At 36.1% G+C, this 17,987-nt stretch overlaps 1 protein-coding gene across 1 annotated transcript; it reads right to left on the reverse strand.

Annotated features, from left to right (window-relative positions):
* Positions 1-392: 392 nt before the first annotated feature.
* LOC107676990 (phospholipid phosphatase 2-like) lies at positions 393-17,751 on the reverse strand. Its single transcript, XM_016471767.1, has 6 exons — positions 17,268-17,751; positions 3,650-3,801; positions 3,138-3,400; positions 2,999-3,056; positions 1,427-1,603; positions 393-1,157 (listed from the first exon to the last, which is right to left on the reverse strand). Exons 1-6 carry the CDS (start codon positions 17,326-17,328, stop codon positions 1,011-1,013), a joined length of 858 nt encoding a protein of 285 aa, XP_016327253.1. The 5' UTR covers positions 17,329-17,751; the 3' UTR covers positions 393-1,010.
* Positions 17,752-17,987: the final 236 nt, after the last annotated feature.

Genomic DNA, 17,987 nt, shown 5'->3' on the forward strand with positions numbered 1-17,987 from the left:
GCCTACATAAACACATATATTATTGACATAAGACTTAAATGGATTAAAATATGCTAACTAGACATGCAAACATTAAATGTACCATGCTAAAGTATTTTTTTCAGTAGAATGCAAATGTAATCAAAATAGATTCCATTTCATCATATTTAGGCCCTGTTTACACTAGCGTGTTTTCGTTTAAAAACGGCGTTTTCACTGCGTTTCAGAAACGATTTCCGTCCACACTACATAACTGAAAACGCATGTCACATGACCGTTCATGCAGGTACAACAATGAAAATGCACTAGTGTAAAAGTAGCCTTATTCTTTAAAGTAGTGAAATCTGAAAATTAAAAAAAATATAGCAATGCAGTACTCAACCAACAAGCAGATTAATGTTACAAATATTTAATAGGAATTTGGACAAACGCGAACAATTCAAAAGTTCAATACAGCCAGCTTTTTAAAATGCAAAAATTGAAAATATAAAGAAGCATAACAGGCTTGCAGATGCTGTAGTGGTATCTCAGGTTTAAATTTTAAACATAGGGGAACAAAAAAGATATCCTAGCAATTTTTTTACATTATTCACTATTTGCAGTCCAGATTACTATATAATTACTAAGGCACATAATATTAGCAAAAGTGATTTCTGACATTTTTAACGACAGAATGTAGGATTCTGTTGGGTTCATCAAATTATACAAGAAAAGCAAGCCATTATTTACACAACAGTAAGATTTACAATTCAAATAAGATTATACATGCCGTACATTACTTTATATAAAACCTGGTCCAGTATATAGACTTTTAAAAAAAATCAATCTGGCCCCTCAACATCCTCGGCAAATCATTCTGATTAAAATAAATTGATTAAATATGTATAAAAAGTTCTCTCTCATTCAAAGCAAATGAAGACACACTAAAGCTTTTTTTTCAAGGAGGACCATTGTGAGCATTGCAGTCTTGCTCCGCCCCCTCCTGTCAGTCCAGTGGTTTGTGGGAGATGTAGTGTTCGGCCTCATTTCTCTCACACAGGTCCAGAATAGCCTAAATGGTTATTGTGCTCTACCTCCCTTAAATGTAAGCTTGGTTTCCGTTCCTCACTGTCCGCTGTCTCTGGACTTGAGCATTGAGGATAAGGACGAACCTTGAAGAAATTTGATACGTATCGCACCTGCAAGAGACAATGACTGTTAGCAGTTATGCAGTAATGAAATCACAATGCTATGCTTTAATGTTTTTTATACATTTTTCCCCATCTTTATTTCCATTACAAATAAATTAATAATTACCAAATTTCTAACTCTAATTCTTTCTAGTACTTTGTAATACAGATTTGGAACAACAAAAGAGTGAGGAAATTAGTTTTTAGTTTTTTTTTACGAGGTTTCTGGATATTTTTTGGGTAAACTGTCCCTTTAAAGGAAAAATGTGTTAACTTACAGTGAGAATTGCAATGAGCGCCCCCTGGAGGAGCCCCACCAGCACATCGCTCCAGTGGTGCTTATAATCAGATACACGAGTGTAACCTACATACACGGCAAAGGCCACCAGGAAGAACTGGATAGTGGGCCTCAGGAGACGAGCCCATTTTGCATTCAACCTGGCCTGAACATAGAACTGGTGAGAGAAAAGAAGAAGAGGTGACTAATTTGTTGAGAGGATTAGAAAACAGAAAAAAAATTTACATTTTTTTGTAGCCTTTGGGAAATAACAAATGCTAACAGTTTAGCATTATCTCAGAGGGCTCTCTAAACAGCCTTTAAGATTTGTACGTTTGCTTTGTAATTCATCAGGAAATCATTTTGTATGATGCAGAACCTTGGCTGATTTCAGAGATTAGTTTTTATTGTTTTTTTGTTGTTGTTGTTGTTCTGTTCTCTGATAGTTTCATTAAATTAGTTCCAGTTCATTTGCAAACTCTGCAAAAAAAGAATGATTTTAAATAACTGCAAAAAATTTGAACTCGTACACCATATATTCCTCACTGTTTCCCATTTTTTGTGCATCAAAAACAGTTGCACCCTACTAAGCCTTAATGTGCAGTCATATTAGCAAAAATTGAACAGGCAAAAATAATTATTGTCAAATGTAGCTATGTGTGAACCACAGTTCACAACAAAGTCACTTTCAAACCAAGCAGCCTTCTGTCGGTCAATGCCGTGAAATTTGCCTGACCAATTTGAACAATGCAAAATCTTTGTGAGGAAATCTTTCACATTGGAAATTCCCAATGGCATGGATTCCTATCGAATAACTAGATTTTGCCTTGAAAATGTATTGAACACCAGTAAATGTCACTGCATTTAACGTCTTCATTGACATCAAATATAACTGCAGAATTAATGACTATTTTCAAACAGGTTTCCCCAAACGCTATCCCCATCTGCCATTGGTCACAAAAACACATAATTCCATCCCCAAACTTGTGTTAAATGTTTAAAGGGATCATGAACTGCCTTTTTTTTTTTTTACTATTTTGTACTGTTCTCTAAGGTCCACTTCTAATGTTATCAATATTTTTACTATTTTGTACTGTTCTCTAAAGGTCCACTTCTAATGTTATCAATATTTTTACATCAAAAAACCTCATAATTTAGAATAGGATATTTTCTGTCCTGTTTTGATACCCCTCATCTGAACGCTCTGTTTGAATAGACGTGACGGATTGTAGACTTGTAGTAAACGCCCAATGCTATGATTAGCTAACAGTTGTGTAATTGAAATAAAATGTGTGAATTGGTGGGCGGGGCTAAACAGGCAGCGATGTAGAAGCAGGCGTTGATCATCTTCTGCGGAGGTGGTGTTTATCCACACTATTGCGTCATAAAGTGGCACATGTCATTTTTGCAGACTGGCTTCAATATAAGCTGTTTTTAGACTAACAAGATAGTTTTGAGTTCTGAAACTTACAGGATGTTTTTATAGTACAACGACGTCAAGGTAATTTTGATTTCTCAGTTCATGACCCCTTTAATGTTTAACATGTTAGCATTTGGCTGCTGTAGCACTCACCGCTAGAAACAGCATGCAATACATCCCAAAGGAGGAGTGACCCGAGTAGAAGGACAACCTACGACACACAAATCACATACAGTTTCAAAAGAAATTCACTGAAATCAAGCCGTTAAAACATTTCCAATGAGAAACATACCGGGCTTCAGTTACATCACTTTGGTTGCCAGTGCAGTTGATCGTGGCCATGTATCCTTTGCAGACTTTGGGAGCACATACTGTTAAGAAATGTGGCCGTGGTCGCCCAATGGTGTACTTGGCCAAGTCCGTCAGTGATTGGCTGACGGCTCCCCCAAACAGGAAGGCACCCAGCACCTTATATATGGCTGACACATATTGATTAAAGGTAGAGTTGGAGTGAATTTTTTTGCTGTACACCAGATATGCTTCACCCGAAGATATCTAGAGGAACAGAAGAGGTAAATGTTTAGAAATATGCATTTCAATAGCATGCGACAAAGATTAAAACAGTTAGGTTTGTCGTTAATATGTCAAACAAGTCCATGAGCACATAACGCTGTGTTGTTGTGCATAATAAAACCCTCTGCTGTGCAGATTCATGAACGGACACTTTGTTGAGAATCAGCGCGTGACTCATGGGATGATGAGATCATGGAAGGGTTGATGGAGATCAATGAATGAGGGACTCACGATGATGATAGTGCAGGTGATGGTGACTACAGCCAGTGTCACGTGGGTGATTGTGTCTGGTCTGAGAGGGTAACTAATGCTCTCGTCCTGACAGTAGATGCCTCGCTCGTATGGCTGGGACGCAATATTCATTATCACAAAGGGCAGAGACGCTACAGGAAAGGAAATGAGACAAACAAACAATAAATACATAAATAAATAAAGCGATAATGCTTCCTAAATGAAAAGTTATTGTCTAATGTGGAGAATATACAGGGTGAATATCCTGAAACCTGACAAGAACCTGTCTGGGTCATATTTAAAATAAAATAAATACTTTCAACCATTTCTAATTACATTAATTCCAAAACAAATATTTCATGTTTAGATTATAATGTATATATTTACATAATATATTTATAAATCATGGTATGTTTGTTTTACTAAAAAATTGGGTAACTTTATAATTAAATATAATTCAACCAAACATATTTCTGTTGATTATTGGGCGAAGTATCATATTTTTGTTATTGTTAATGCAGTTAGATAATAAAAAAAATTCCACATTTTTCTCTTCATGACAAACATTTTCAATCCATTAAATCATTAATTTATATATGCTTTACACACACAAACAATACAATATATACACAAATAAATAAATAAAACTGGAGCAGTTATTTTTGCATCATAGATGATTTCATGAAATGCAGCACATTTTTTTTTAATAACTTTTAGAAAACCATCTGAATTCTGCCATGGAAGCAGTGACTATTTATAGTACCTCTTTTTTCCTAAGAGTCACATGGAAATTTATCCCACAGCTATGAGGAAGTCACCCGACCACACCATCTTAACCCAAAACACGTTGCGAGCCATACCATAAACACGACCGTACACACCCACAGCCCAGACATCCTTTCCACAACGCCTTGGTCGGTGAACTGATGTGGCTGGAGATGCATATGTCTGAATGTAGCCACAGCGTGATCCTTTAATGAATGGAAAATGTCCTTGGGACATTCGGAAATGTTACAAAATCACCCAGCAACCATGTGATCCTAAGCCACAGTGACTCAAAAGAACAGTAAGGACAATGCTACTTCCTGTAAATCCATTTTCTATTGATTAAGTGGATGTATAAAAGTGTTGTAGTAAGTTTGCATATCTTTACCGCAAGAAAATGAAAATATTCTGCTGCTTGAATGGGATCTATAGTATTGTGTAGATATTTTAGGTATGTTATGAACGCCAAAGACCTACAGAGATATCAGAAAGATGCTACATCAGCAGGAAAACATGCAGTTAAAAAATGTTAAATATGATTCTGAACCTTCTGGTTCATCCAGTATGTCTAAATATGGATGTCCAGCACACAAATCCAGAACTGCTCAAGTGCCTTTTATACCACTATGGTATTAATATGTACAAGAGGATCTGTGAAACAGACGGTCAGGTCTGTCACAACTTTAAACTCTGGGCTCAATGTGAGGGAGTTGCTTTCACCCAAGCGGTTTTCATATTTGAAAAAAAAAAAAAAAAAGGTTAAAATATTATTCTACAAGGGCCATTAAAAATATACAAACAAGAAGTTCATAATCTGTACATAAGGGGCTCATTAATAATCACATAATATACTACTAAAAAACATTTCTATAGAGCACCATTCATACAAGATTGCAGCTCAAACTTGCACCTTACACAACAGAAATGTTTTGTTTCCTTCAAAACAAAAACATTTTAAAGTGTTTACAAAGATGTTTTCTTTTGTTTTGCACCTTACAAAACAAAAATGTTTTTCCAGACAAATGTTTACAAATGTTTTTGTTTTCTTTTGCTCTGCACCTTACCAAACAAAACTTTTGTCTTCTTTTGTTTTGTGAAACATAATTTAAAAAAATAATAGTTTTAATAACATATTATTAAAAATAATAGTGTTTTTTTTTTTTAGGAAAATTGCTATAGCTGTCTTCAGACTCATCTTTTGTGGTTAGTTTATAGGGAGAGAGAAAAAGAGAAAGAGAAAATTTACCAATCACTTTAATGTAATTTAAAAGTTTGGCACTAGAAATTTAGAAACTTAAATCATTGAAAAATAAGTTGAAATGCAATGGTGCAACATAACTTATCCAAAACAAGTAATTTTGAGTTCCAGTGTATTCTTGAGACAAGTAGCTTCATGTTGTCATGACAACAGATAAAGAGTAATAGAATCATAGAGGCACTTAAGAACAAATAAAAGTGTCTTTGTATTCCCAAAAACAAAGAACAATGGTGTTTGAAATGACACTGTATTTCCATCCACTGTGGTCTGAACAGTGACAATAAACACACAAAACATAATGCACTGACAAACCTTAAAGCCGAGGTTTGACATCCTCAGCGGTGCACTATTAAAACAATACCGCTCATGTAACTTTGCCCCAAAAACGGTCATTATTATTAAGTTCTATGTAATTGAACAGAGAATTTTGAATGTTTAGAGTAATGATTCACAATCTGATCAAAAATCCAGGTCAGAGGATTTTACTGATACAGATGGCTAGGTTGGACCACACTGGCCAATATGATTAATCACCAGATGGTTTTTAAAATGGATACTGAATGAAAACTTCAATAGTGCTTTACTATTTTTTTTAAAAACGTACTGAACCATACTTTGTAAATTAATACAAAATATGAATATTAATTATATTGATCATTAAAGTTCGTAAAATTCATAGTACCTAACTAATGTTAACTGAAGACACTTTAAAATTTAAAAATGTATTAGTAATGGACACTGTGGCGCAGCAGGATTTTCTGTCGGCTGCATTTAAATCCGCGTCTTCCTGCTCTGTGCAGCGCGCAGCCTCACGTGTCAAAACAAACAACACGAGGTGTTAGTGATTTCTGCCTCTAGAGGCTGCTCTCGCACTGTATAATGACAATGGACCCTCGCAGCTCCAGCAACGAGCGCAACCCGGAAAACTATCGGCATGCATTTTTGCCAAAAGCCGATAGTTCTGCCAATCAACTATCGGTGCCGATTAATCGGCAAAACCGATCAATCGGTTGATCTCTACTAACTAACTACTAAATTAGACTCACGCCTCAAGACTCAGGCCCCGTTTACACTAGTGCATTTTAGTTTTAATATGCATAACTTTTGCTACGGTTACGCCTGTCGTTTACACTACTCCGGTATATTCGACCCTTGAAAACGGAGACTTTTAAAAACACTGCAGACCACGTTTTAGTTTGAAAACTCCGGGGTTGCGTTTCAATGGAAACGGACCAAAACGGAGTCTTTTGAAAACGATGGTGTGGCTGCCCACATTCTCTCTGTGTATCCTTGATGACTGTGTAAACAATAACATCATGCTCATTGTTGTACCTACAGATATGTATAGGTAGATTGCCCATTCGACCGCTCCAAGCACGCAGACGTGTCCGCCATCTAAATAATAGGGAATTTACCTATACACATCTATGGTTGCACCTGCATGTATGGTCATGTGACATGCGTTTTCGGTTGTGTAGTGTAGACCGAGATCGTTTCTGAAACACAGTGAAAACACCAGTGTAGACGAGCATCGTTTTCATTTTAAAACACTATTTTAAAATGAAAATGCAATAGTGTAAACAGGGCCTCAAACAGATGCAGCCTTTTTTTTTTAAGTTTATTCATCATTGTTATTCTGCAAGGACCATTTTAAAGATACACAAACAACGAGCTCATAACATGAATGTAAATAATAAAGAGCTCACTGAGTTTAAGAAAATAGTCCAGCTTTTTATAGAGCACCTTTCATACAAGACTGTAGCTCAGTTTTCTTGCACCTTACAAAACAAAACAAAAAAATGTTTGAAAAACTCTCTAAAAATGTTTTTGTTTTGCACTGTACAAAACAAATGTTTTTTGAAAAACAGTTACAGATGTTTTATTTTCTTTTGTCTTGCACCTTACAAACCAAAAACAATTTTTTTGTAAACATTTACAAATGTTTTCTTTTGTTATCACTTTACAAAACAAATGTTTTTAAAAAAAACATTTAGAGTTGTTTTATTTTCTTTTGTTTTGCACCTCACAAAAAAGTTTTTTTTCCCAAAACATATTTGTGTTACATTTTGTTATATTAAAAGAAAACAAAAATTGGTACATTACCTTAAACTGTTCACTAGCTAACTAGTTAACGCAAAATGATGTGATCCACTTGCTAAAAATTGTTTACCGAATGGAAACTTGTATTTTTGTTTTCATTAAGGAGATTTATTCTTTACGAACAATGCAAGAAAAATAAACTTTCCCTCAGGTCTCATAGAGCATCCTGTTGAGGGAGACCCCAAAACAATGGCTCCAATTTTATCACTCCATTGAGATTCAGACACTTTGAGGATCTGGAGCTGAGCTTGGATGGCCTTTTCTGTATGTTTGCCAGCTGAATACACTCCAAACAAATGAAAATAAAAGCCCAATAAAACAGAGTCTCATTTTTCCCTTTTCCTCTCCAAACTTTTCAACTGTTGAGACACGTTATTAGGAAACGAAAAGACGGGTAAAAATTGCAAGATGGAAAACTGAAAGATCTCACCCAGAGAAGTACTTTTTTTTTATTTCAAACTGTCATTGACTAATGACAAACACAATCAAAACATCGAGAAACATTGAGAACTGAGTCTAAAATCTGTCAGCTTTACATTTAAAAAGGCTGAGCTGTATATTCTGGTTCTCTTCAGTGAAATTAATCAGTATTACTCCTGAAATATTTTCCAGACTGTGTACCCAGGGAATGGGTACACATTTACAAGTTAAGTCAGTGTAAGGTACATTAAATGTGGTCAACGTGGAAGAGCTTCAAACTGTTTGAGTTCAAAGCCTCAGTTGGCAGGTTGGCTCGGCAGTCGTTTAATTACGCAACGAAACAGGACTGCAGGGAGAGATGTGGCACGTAGAAGTGAGAGGGCAAGATGTGCTTAAAGAAAGTCGTGCTTGCTGCTTGACACCCAGCACGTTGCAGTATTGGGGCAGTGCTTAAGGAAAAATGAACCTTGTCTCAACTGCCGCCAGCCGTCACCCTTCAACCATTCCCTGAAACAAATTAGTTCCATTTGAAGGTACAGGAAGTGAAATTTCCTGTAAAACATTAAAGGACCCCGTTTTGGTGTGAGGACTTTTTATGAGTGTTTTTATGCTTTTTTCTTCATGCTATGCGAGTTAACGCAATGCACTCTAGCTCTTAACTAAACATTTCACTAAAAATAAAACTTCTGTCATCATTTGCTTACAATCAGGTAGTTTTTCCTTGAAAAAAAGTGGTTTAAGAATGTGCACACCTCTCTCTTTCATGCAATGAAAGTGGATGGGGTCCAAATTAAAATAGTCCATACAACTTGCGCTCTATATTCCAAGTCTTGCTAAGTCATATGATTAGGGCTGCCATGTTTCCTCAATTAAATTTGAGTACTTGATAAAAAAAAAAAAATTCTTGATTGCATTTTTGCCTGTGTCGATTAACCCGCAAAATACCCAAAGTGACACTTTAAGTGGACATTTGAATTAAATGTTTAGTCAATATTAAACATGGATTAGATTGCGTTGTAAAGTGTAAAAACAATCGCTAGGTCGTTGGCGCCCTCTGCAAGCATTTGATATAATATATAATGTACATAACCTGTGATTACATTGGTTTATTACATTATGTATTTGAACTGTTTTATTTAACTGACTTGCTTTTGATATTTTATTTGAACCAATTATTATTGCCTCATTGCTATTATATATGTCTTTTAAGTCATTTTAAAGTCTATTGTTCGCTTAGGTCAATTTAAATTACCACGAAAAATTATCAGATTACTCAATTAATCATCAGAATAATCATCCAATTACTCGATTACCAAAATAATTGTAGTGAGAGCCCTGCATAAGATGGGTTTGGAACAACATATGGGTGACCAAATGATGTCAGACATTTCATCTATGAGCTCCTAATATGGGGGGGAAAAAATGTAAGGTCACTGCAGCATTTCAAGAAACTGCAACAAAGCAACATGGTGACTTAACCGAGAGGGCGAGGAGATAATTAGGGTTGGCGATTGCTGAAATGTTGAAGGACTGAAGATTTACATCCTTTGTTGTCCTTTTGCCCATCCCACAGACAAAAATGAGCTTGCCACTCCTATAGTCTCCACCTCATTCATGTTTCCCTCTTTGTTTAGAGCATCCTCCCACTCCTTCATGAACACTATAAATACGAAGGGCAGAACGGAGCGTTGCTTTATTTGGTTCAAACTGATGTGCAGTTGCGGTATGTGGGATAATTGGTGGCAATCTGAGTTTGAAACAGTTACACTTCCCCTCACACCACTGGAGGAACGCCAGAGCTATTACTGGACGAAACTAGCAGTTTCATTCAGTACACAAAAGGAAATGTTCACAGCAAAATAAAATTCTGTTATTGTTTACTCACCCTCATGTTATTCTGAAAATTTTCTTTCTTACGCTGAACGTAAGTAGATCAGAATGTCTGGATACAATGAAAGTGAATGGGGACAAGAGACTGTATAGCTCCAATAAAGACAAAGAATATGCATTACGAAAGCAGTTTTTATGACTTATACACTATATATTCCAAATCTTCCAAGTCATATGTGTGAGAATCTGTGGTACACTATTCACTTTCATTGCATGGAGCAGCTTTGACATTCAAAGCTCAAAATTACACCTTTTTCATTCCATAGAAAACAGAAAGTCATACAGGGAGAGTTAACAATGGCACTTTTTTTTTAGCTTCAAGTAACTAAACACACAAAAAGTATTCTCGTAGCTTCGTAGCATTACAGTTGAATATGTGGAATATTTTAATTATGTCCTTACTACCTTTCTGGGCCTTGAATGTGGTAGTCGCGTTGCTGTCTATGCAGGGTCAGAAAGCTCTCTGATTTCATTAAAATATCTTAATTTGTGTTCCGAAGATGAACGAAGGTCTTACGGGTTTAAAATGGCATGAGTAATTAATGACAATTTTCATTTTTGGGTGAACTATCCCTTAAAGAACGCAGCTTTACTGTAGCTTATACTACGGGGCCGTTAAATGCTTGAATCTGATTGGCTGACGAACGGTCTAAGTAGGGCTGGGCAAAAAATCGAATGTGATTTTCATGCACATCTCGTCAGTAAAGCCGCTTCTGGTGATTAGTAGTAAATCTCCAGCACGTGCTTTCAGATGGAGCGGCATTTACTACACAGAGCCGTAGATCACTGACAAGCTACACAAAATCGCGTTCAAAATCACAGGCGATTCATTGCTGATTTTGAACGCGATTTTGTGTAGCTTGTCAGTGATCTACGGCTCTGGGTAGTAAATGCCGCTCCATCTGAAAGCACATGCTGGAGAAGCGGCTTTACTGACGAGATGCACATAAAAATCGCATTCGATTTTTTGCACAGCCCTAGTTCTAAGGTATGCAATTATTTTCAGGGAAACGCACGGCAAACGTAGTTCCAGGCAGGTCTTGACCGCATTACAGTTCCATATCACTTCGCCAAATGATTTCAGTTATATCAAAGGTCTTACAACAGCAAAATAACCAAAACCCACAACGACAGTGACCAAACAAATAAATATAGTAAGCAATAGGATAAAAACGATAATTTCCATGTTTTGCCACAAAATTACGTTTTATTATGTATGTAAACAAATAGCCTACTCTATTTCTCCCGCTCTCTCCCTACAGACGCACACACGGAAACATAATAAGCTAACGTTGTTTTACGTTGTTTTACGTTGTTTTATTCGAATTTCGAATATTCGTTGAATTTAAAATAAAAATCCACGTTCGAATGCAAAAACGTTACATTCGAATTTTAGGTGTGCGTTAAGGAGGCTGCCTTATCAGTGGCGCACGAGATGCGATGACGATATAAGTGTCATTGCATTTGAATGTTTTTGTTAGCCTATCCAGTTGAAGCCACTAGATGCGGCGCTGCTGCGTTGTTATAGATATTTAAGTACAAAATTAGAATTTAGTTTTTCAGCCATTTTGACAGCCCTAGTTGTTAGTGCTACTCTGACTCTCTGATTTTATCAGTAAAATTGTTTAGTTTAGCAACTTAAAAGCTACATGACATTTCTGACAAGAGAGGTAAGAACAGCACTCTACGTGAAGAAAATGAACTTAAAGTTTCACTATTAGTAGGGACACTTCTGCCGAACACTTTTGAGAGACACACAGACTCAAAAAGAGTTGGGCTAATTCACACGCTTTCTCTCTCTCTCTCTCTCATAACTTAGTTATTAACTGTATTAACTGCATTTGTCTGCTATCAACGGCTCAATCCTCCGTTACTAGGTCTAAAATTACGTTTTGGAATTAGCAACGGAGGCGTTGGATGAGATGCGGAAGAAATTAATCCTACTCACAATAGGGTTTTAAGTACAAAAACCGGACGAATACCTTGAAATATATCATCTGGTCTATGTCTTGTGGTGTGGTAACCGTAGTATAAGCGGAATAATTGACTCCGGGCCATTGAATTATTAGAAATTTGCTTCGCGTTGTGGCCGCATCACCACTTCGGGTGTACATTATTTTTCTAATAATTCAACGGCCCGTCGTCAATTATTCCTTACTTAACTACTTGGAACGTCTCAAAGTACACAAAAGAAATTTGGTGTGCGATTTACTTTGAAACTATTTTCAGTCAGAAATTGACTCAGTAAATAGATTATTACAAAGAAAAATGAGCTACAAAAACAAATTTTTACAGTGTAGCTTTCCCAACATTGGTATGATGATGCTGGTCCAAGAAACTGAAATTATGAGAGCATTTAGCTCATACATTTACAGTAAATCTGAATTGTGCTGCTTGCAGTTTCAAGGACACATGAGTTGGTGCATTTCCAATGGGAAAAAAAAACCCTGGTGAAAACCCACTCAGTCATTTAAAAAAAAAAAAAAAGTAAAGAAATCTTGTCTTTGGTTTTGGCTATAGGGAGTAGCCTATTTTCTTAGGGTCGGCTTTGACCTTCACCCTAAAATTGGTTCACCACCTTTCATTATCAAACACACCCTATGTTTTTACTGACTTATCTTGTATCCTAACTTGTTTCAAGGTGCATTAACAAATACACTCAGCTTTCAACACCAGACTTGATCAATTCTGGCTTCATTTCAACATTCGAAGCCCAGTTCATACGAGCCGAACCCACAATGTTCTGTTCCTACTCTGAAGATGAAAATGAGATGTTCTTGACTTTTTTTGTGGGTTTTTTGGAGTACCATCATAAGTGTTACGAAAATACAACCCTGTGTCGCCCCTTAAGTGAGAGTTTTGAAGGCGGTCTGTCTGCCGGCAGCACTCCCTGAGCTGTAGTTTGGCAAGGCCGCCTGACTCATTTGGAAGCTATGTGCTGAGCGTACAGCCTCGCAGGAGAGTCTGGAATCCTACTTCAAGAAGAAACGCCCACCCTCCTCCTCTTCTCTTTCGCCATACAACAGAGTCCGTCCGTCCCAGCCCTCTACTTCCCCACGCTAATGCTAGTGTTTGATTTACGCTCTTGAAAGCTACGGAAATATATAACATTGCGTGGGAAATAGGCTAACTTGTACGCTAGTAGTGTTTAGCCAAATAGTTTTGCTTTAAAGAAGGTTTCTGTGATTAATGAAACAGCATCATGTTAATAGTCTCATGATGTGACCAATTTCTGAACAATTTTGTTGATGTTGCAACTGCCATCTCACGCAGACCTTTCTGAACAAGTTTAACCAAGACCTGAAATATAATGCTGCATGACAGTTCCAACAGCCTAAACGTTTCCTTGTCGTTTTTATGAAGGTAGAATGACGTCAAAAAGATTTGCATACGCAGGGTAATATTTGTGGAAGTGTACATAAGACTGTAAGCGTAAATTAAATTTGCATGCGCAAGAGAAGCTTTGTAACGGTGTAAATCGCGTTTCAAGCGCAAGAAAAAATTATTTGCAAAATGCTGCAAATAATTTTTTCTTGCGCTTGAAACGAGATTTACACCGTTACAAAGCTTCTTTTGCACATGCAAATTTAATTTACGCTTACAGTCTTATGTACACTTCCACAAATATTACCCTGCGTATGCAAATCTTTTTGACGTCATTCTACCTTCATAGTTTTCCCATATTATTTCGCCAGTAGTTCTAGGGAATTAGTCTGGCAATATGTCTTTGCTGGTTATTTCACAATGCTATGACGCTAATTTTCCCAATTCTACCTGAAAAGCAGAGTCACTCTCTCTCTTTTTTTTTTTTTTAAACAAATGTAAATTCTAAAATGTTTCTAAAAACTACTGTTCAATTTTTTAAAGAAATTTATATTTTTATTCAGCAAGGATGCATTAAATTGATCAAAAGTGATGCAGCACACACTGTTTTCAATATTGATAATAAATGTTTCTTGAACACAAAATCAGCATATTAGAATGATTTCTGAAAGATCATGTGACACTCAAGACTGGAGTAATGAAGCTGAAAATTCAGCTTTACATCACTAGAATAAATTACATTCTAAAATATATAAAAACAGAAAACAGTTGTGTTAAATTGTAATAATATTTCACAATATTACTGTTTTTAACGGAGCTCGCACACACACACACACACACACACACACACACACATATATATATATATATATACATATATATATATATATATATATATATGTATAGTATTTAACCATGAAAATAAATAAATAAATTCTACTTCTTGTTTGTGTAAACTACATGTCTGTTCTAACTTGTACTTTGCTGAAGAAATGATTTATTGTGGCATTCATGTTTCATAACTTCTTTGTATGAATCACTCTTTGTAACATTCCTCATCTGTAAGTCATTCGGATAAAAGCATTTGCATACAGGCCCTGTTATACTTTATTACAAAATACCAATAAAATGAAATGTATAAAGGGGGTCTGCTAAAACAAGAAATGTTCCTTCACTGTACATTATACTATTAGTTATTAAATAAAGTGCTTTATTAAAAATACTGAGCTCCTGGTAAAAAGGCCGGGAAAGTCCTTCAGTACTGGGCCAAAAGCTTGGCTTGATATTAAACAGATAAGCTTAGATAACTCCCATCAATTTCACTTTCACTGAAGTAAAACACTGATCTTGCAGCTTTGACTCGAATAGACGCTGAATATTATCTGCCAAGTATTATTTCTGTAAATACTCAATGATTGATCATGTAAAAATCATAAAGCACACCAGCATAGAGGGAGCAGTAAAATACACGCCTGTGAGCTAAAGCAAAAGCCAGACTGTGTTTGTGTGGAGGGAAAGTTTACTTAGACAAAAGGAAAAGAGAAGCAGAGGGTGGTGGGCTGGATTGAATGTCAAATTCAGGGCTGGGAAAGGATATTACTGCCCAGAAACACTTACAGAAATTCTTCAGTAGCTGAACTCTACTGGATTCTGGGACTTTCTGTTGTTTCTAAAGCAATTGGAGAGGCTGATATTTATTTGAAAATGACTGAATAATTCCACCTGTGCTTGCTTTCGTTAGCTCAAGGCCAAGTGTCTCAAATTTACAGGACTTTGAGCTCTCTTTTATGTCCTTGTAGATCAATCAGAAACCAAATTACGCATACACACTCATATATAGTTATGGGCGACACTGAATGAGAAGTTATTGACCTTTCTCAGATGTGCCTTTATTTCCATACATGAATCTTTATCAGAAAACTGACCAAATTGAAAAGTTATCTGCAACAAATGGGAAATTCTGTAATGCGGTTTGTATTAACGACAGAATTTTAATTTTCTGTAAATGATTCTGTTAAGTTGGAAAAATATTGATGGTCTTTTCAAAAGCATCTGAGAACCAACAGTCATGTGGTGCAACCCTCAAGACCCTTATCACTGTGTGTGAAGGTCAACAAGTCTCTTAAAAAATCAGATTATTTGACCTTTTTATTTATAAAATGTCGTGTGGTACAACCTCCCCAATAATGTTAAGATATTATGAATTAATTCATGTTATTTGTAAAAAGAAAAAAGGAAAATTACCATGAAACGTTTAAAATGTTTTGGGAAAGGTGTTTTTTACTTGATGGTTACAACACATTAATGTTATTTTAGTATTATTTATATACTATTGTTATATTTATTCATCATTTCAAGTAGCATTTATTTATTTATTGTTGTATTTATTTTATTTATATTTTCAGTTTTCATTTCAATAGTTTTAATAGTTTTTTTATGTCCTTTTTTCATTAAAAGTATTTCTATTTGGCTTAATTTATACTTGATTCCGTTTTAGTCATTTTAGTACTTAAACTTACTTTATTAAGTTGCTAGGTAAACATTTAAAATGTTTGTGTATTTTAAGCTTTAGTTTTCCGTCTAATATTTTTTTCAGCTTAATTTCAATGAACAAAAACTATTTTTAATCATTTTAGTCTTAGTTAACTATAACAACTGTGCACCACATGACATTACATTGAAACGTTTGTTAAAAATAGCATTTCAAAAGCATATGAAACTAGCTATGAATTCAAAGAGCATATGACTTAAGACAATATTGTCCATCCCTGTCCACATCATGGACAGACCTCAAATCAGTCACTTCATCTAGATAGAGACGTGCACCATGGTAAAGCTGTAGTCTGAGACTAAAGGTGAAGGATGGTGCCTAGGGCAAGTTCTAGCCCTCATGAAATCCAATGCTGGAGGTTGGAGAACACAGACACAATAAAGGACTTCAAAGGGCAGGTGCAGAAACTTCATCTCCCAACGTCATAGCAGGCCAGGGTTACCTCATGCGGTTAAGAAAAACAGTGTTTCCAAAGGAAGTAATGGTCAAGCTGGTTCGCACTTAAGCACTGAGGCAAGTCGAATCTTCCATAATGGGTACTACTATGTGACTATGTTAGGATGTTTATGGTCATTGGGTTTGTCTGCAAGCAAAGCCCTGAATAAAGCCAAAAATGCAAGAAAAGGAACATTTCTGTGGCACTACAGGCTGCCAAACACTGTGGGAAATACTGACAGGCTTGGATCGCATTTCCATAAACAAATACTCAGCTTCCTGAACTTGCAAAATCCAGGAAAAGAAGCCAGGACGAATGCAACTCCATTTGTAAACACACAGAACACACCTCCAAATACATATTTAAACATGAAGATCTTCTAAAGACAGGCCCCTTATCATGACACTTTGAACATGGCCTAAAGCATTTGCTTTTTACAATAAGTAAGATATTGACAAAAGACAAAAACATAACCAGACTGGTCTTCAAATTATACATGGCGACAGCATGTCAAAATAGTTTATTGCGACTTGGTACAAAGCCAAGGCAGTTTTGCAAGGTTGTGTGCTTATGCAAGGTTATGGGAAAAGCTAAACTTGATTTAAATGTAATTGCCCATCTAATTGTCTTTTTTTATATTTACAGTTGCCAATTTAGCCTACCTTACAATACAAACACAATTTAATTTTTGTTCTTTTTTGATCGACCATGTCTATGTTATCTGTCAACAACCCAGTTACATAATAGCTTATATTGTTTAAAAAGACAAACCCCATGTTAGAAATGAATAAAATAGCATTCAACCAACAACTTGCAAGTTCAGAAATTAACTTCAAATCAGGACATTGAACGTTGAAACATTGAACTCGCTTACCTACAACAACACACAGTACGTCCACCAGGACGAAGAGTTTATTTTTCCTCAAGTCCGTCATAATTTCTTTAGCTCGAATGCACTTTAAAACTAGCACTTTAAATCTCACTTCATTTATGTGATAATATCAAAGATAATCCACTTGGAAGAAACCAAGCAAAGCGAACGCGACCAGTAATGCGAGTTCTTCCGGCTCTGCTCTTCTACCTGCGCTCTTCGTACTTCACTTCAGCTCTTAGGTGACTGTGAAAGACGCGAGAGCTTTACGACTTTATATATCAAGAACTTCAAAGGGGGACGCGTTGGTGCACATATTGCTTTTGTAAAAACGGACTGGCGTTCACCCCTTCCGGCTGTTTTTTTTTTCTGAAGACGCATCCACTCATTTTCCAAAAGCACGCCACTGTGTTCCCACTCGCGCTCTCGCCGTGTCCACACCTTGACAGTGAGGGACGCGCCTGCGCAAACGCGCTGCGTGGACAAATCACTGCTGCACTTACAGAAACGGAATATGACACACAGACTTTTATGGCATATCATTACATAAATATTAACTCGGCCAATTATTTGTACTACATTTAGGCTATGTCATATTAAATCGCTACATTTGCTGTTGACAATGTTTGATTTTCAAGTAGGCTATATGTGTGAATACCGAGGTATTTAGACTAGATAGATAGATAGATGATAGATAGATAGATAGATAGATAGATAGGTAGA

The sequence above is a fragment of the Sinocyclocheilus anshuiensis genome, unplaced genomic scaffold (genome assembly GCF_001515605.1).
Source record: "Sinocyclocheilus anshuiensis isolate Anshui unplaced genomic scaffold, SAMN03320099.WGS_v1.1 scaffold420, whole genome shotgun sequence".
Taxonomy (NCBI): Eukaryota; Metazoa; Chordata; class Actinopteri; order Cypriniformes; family Cyprinidae; genus Sinocyclocheilus; species Sinocyclocheilus anshuiensis.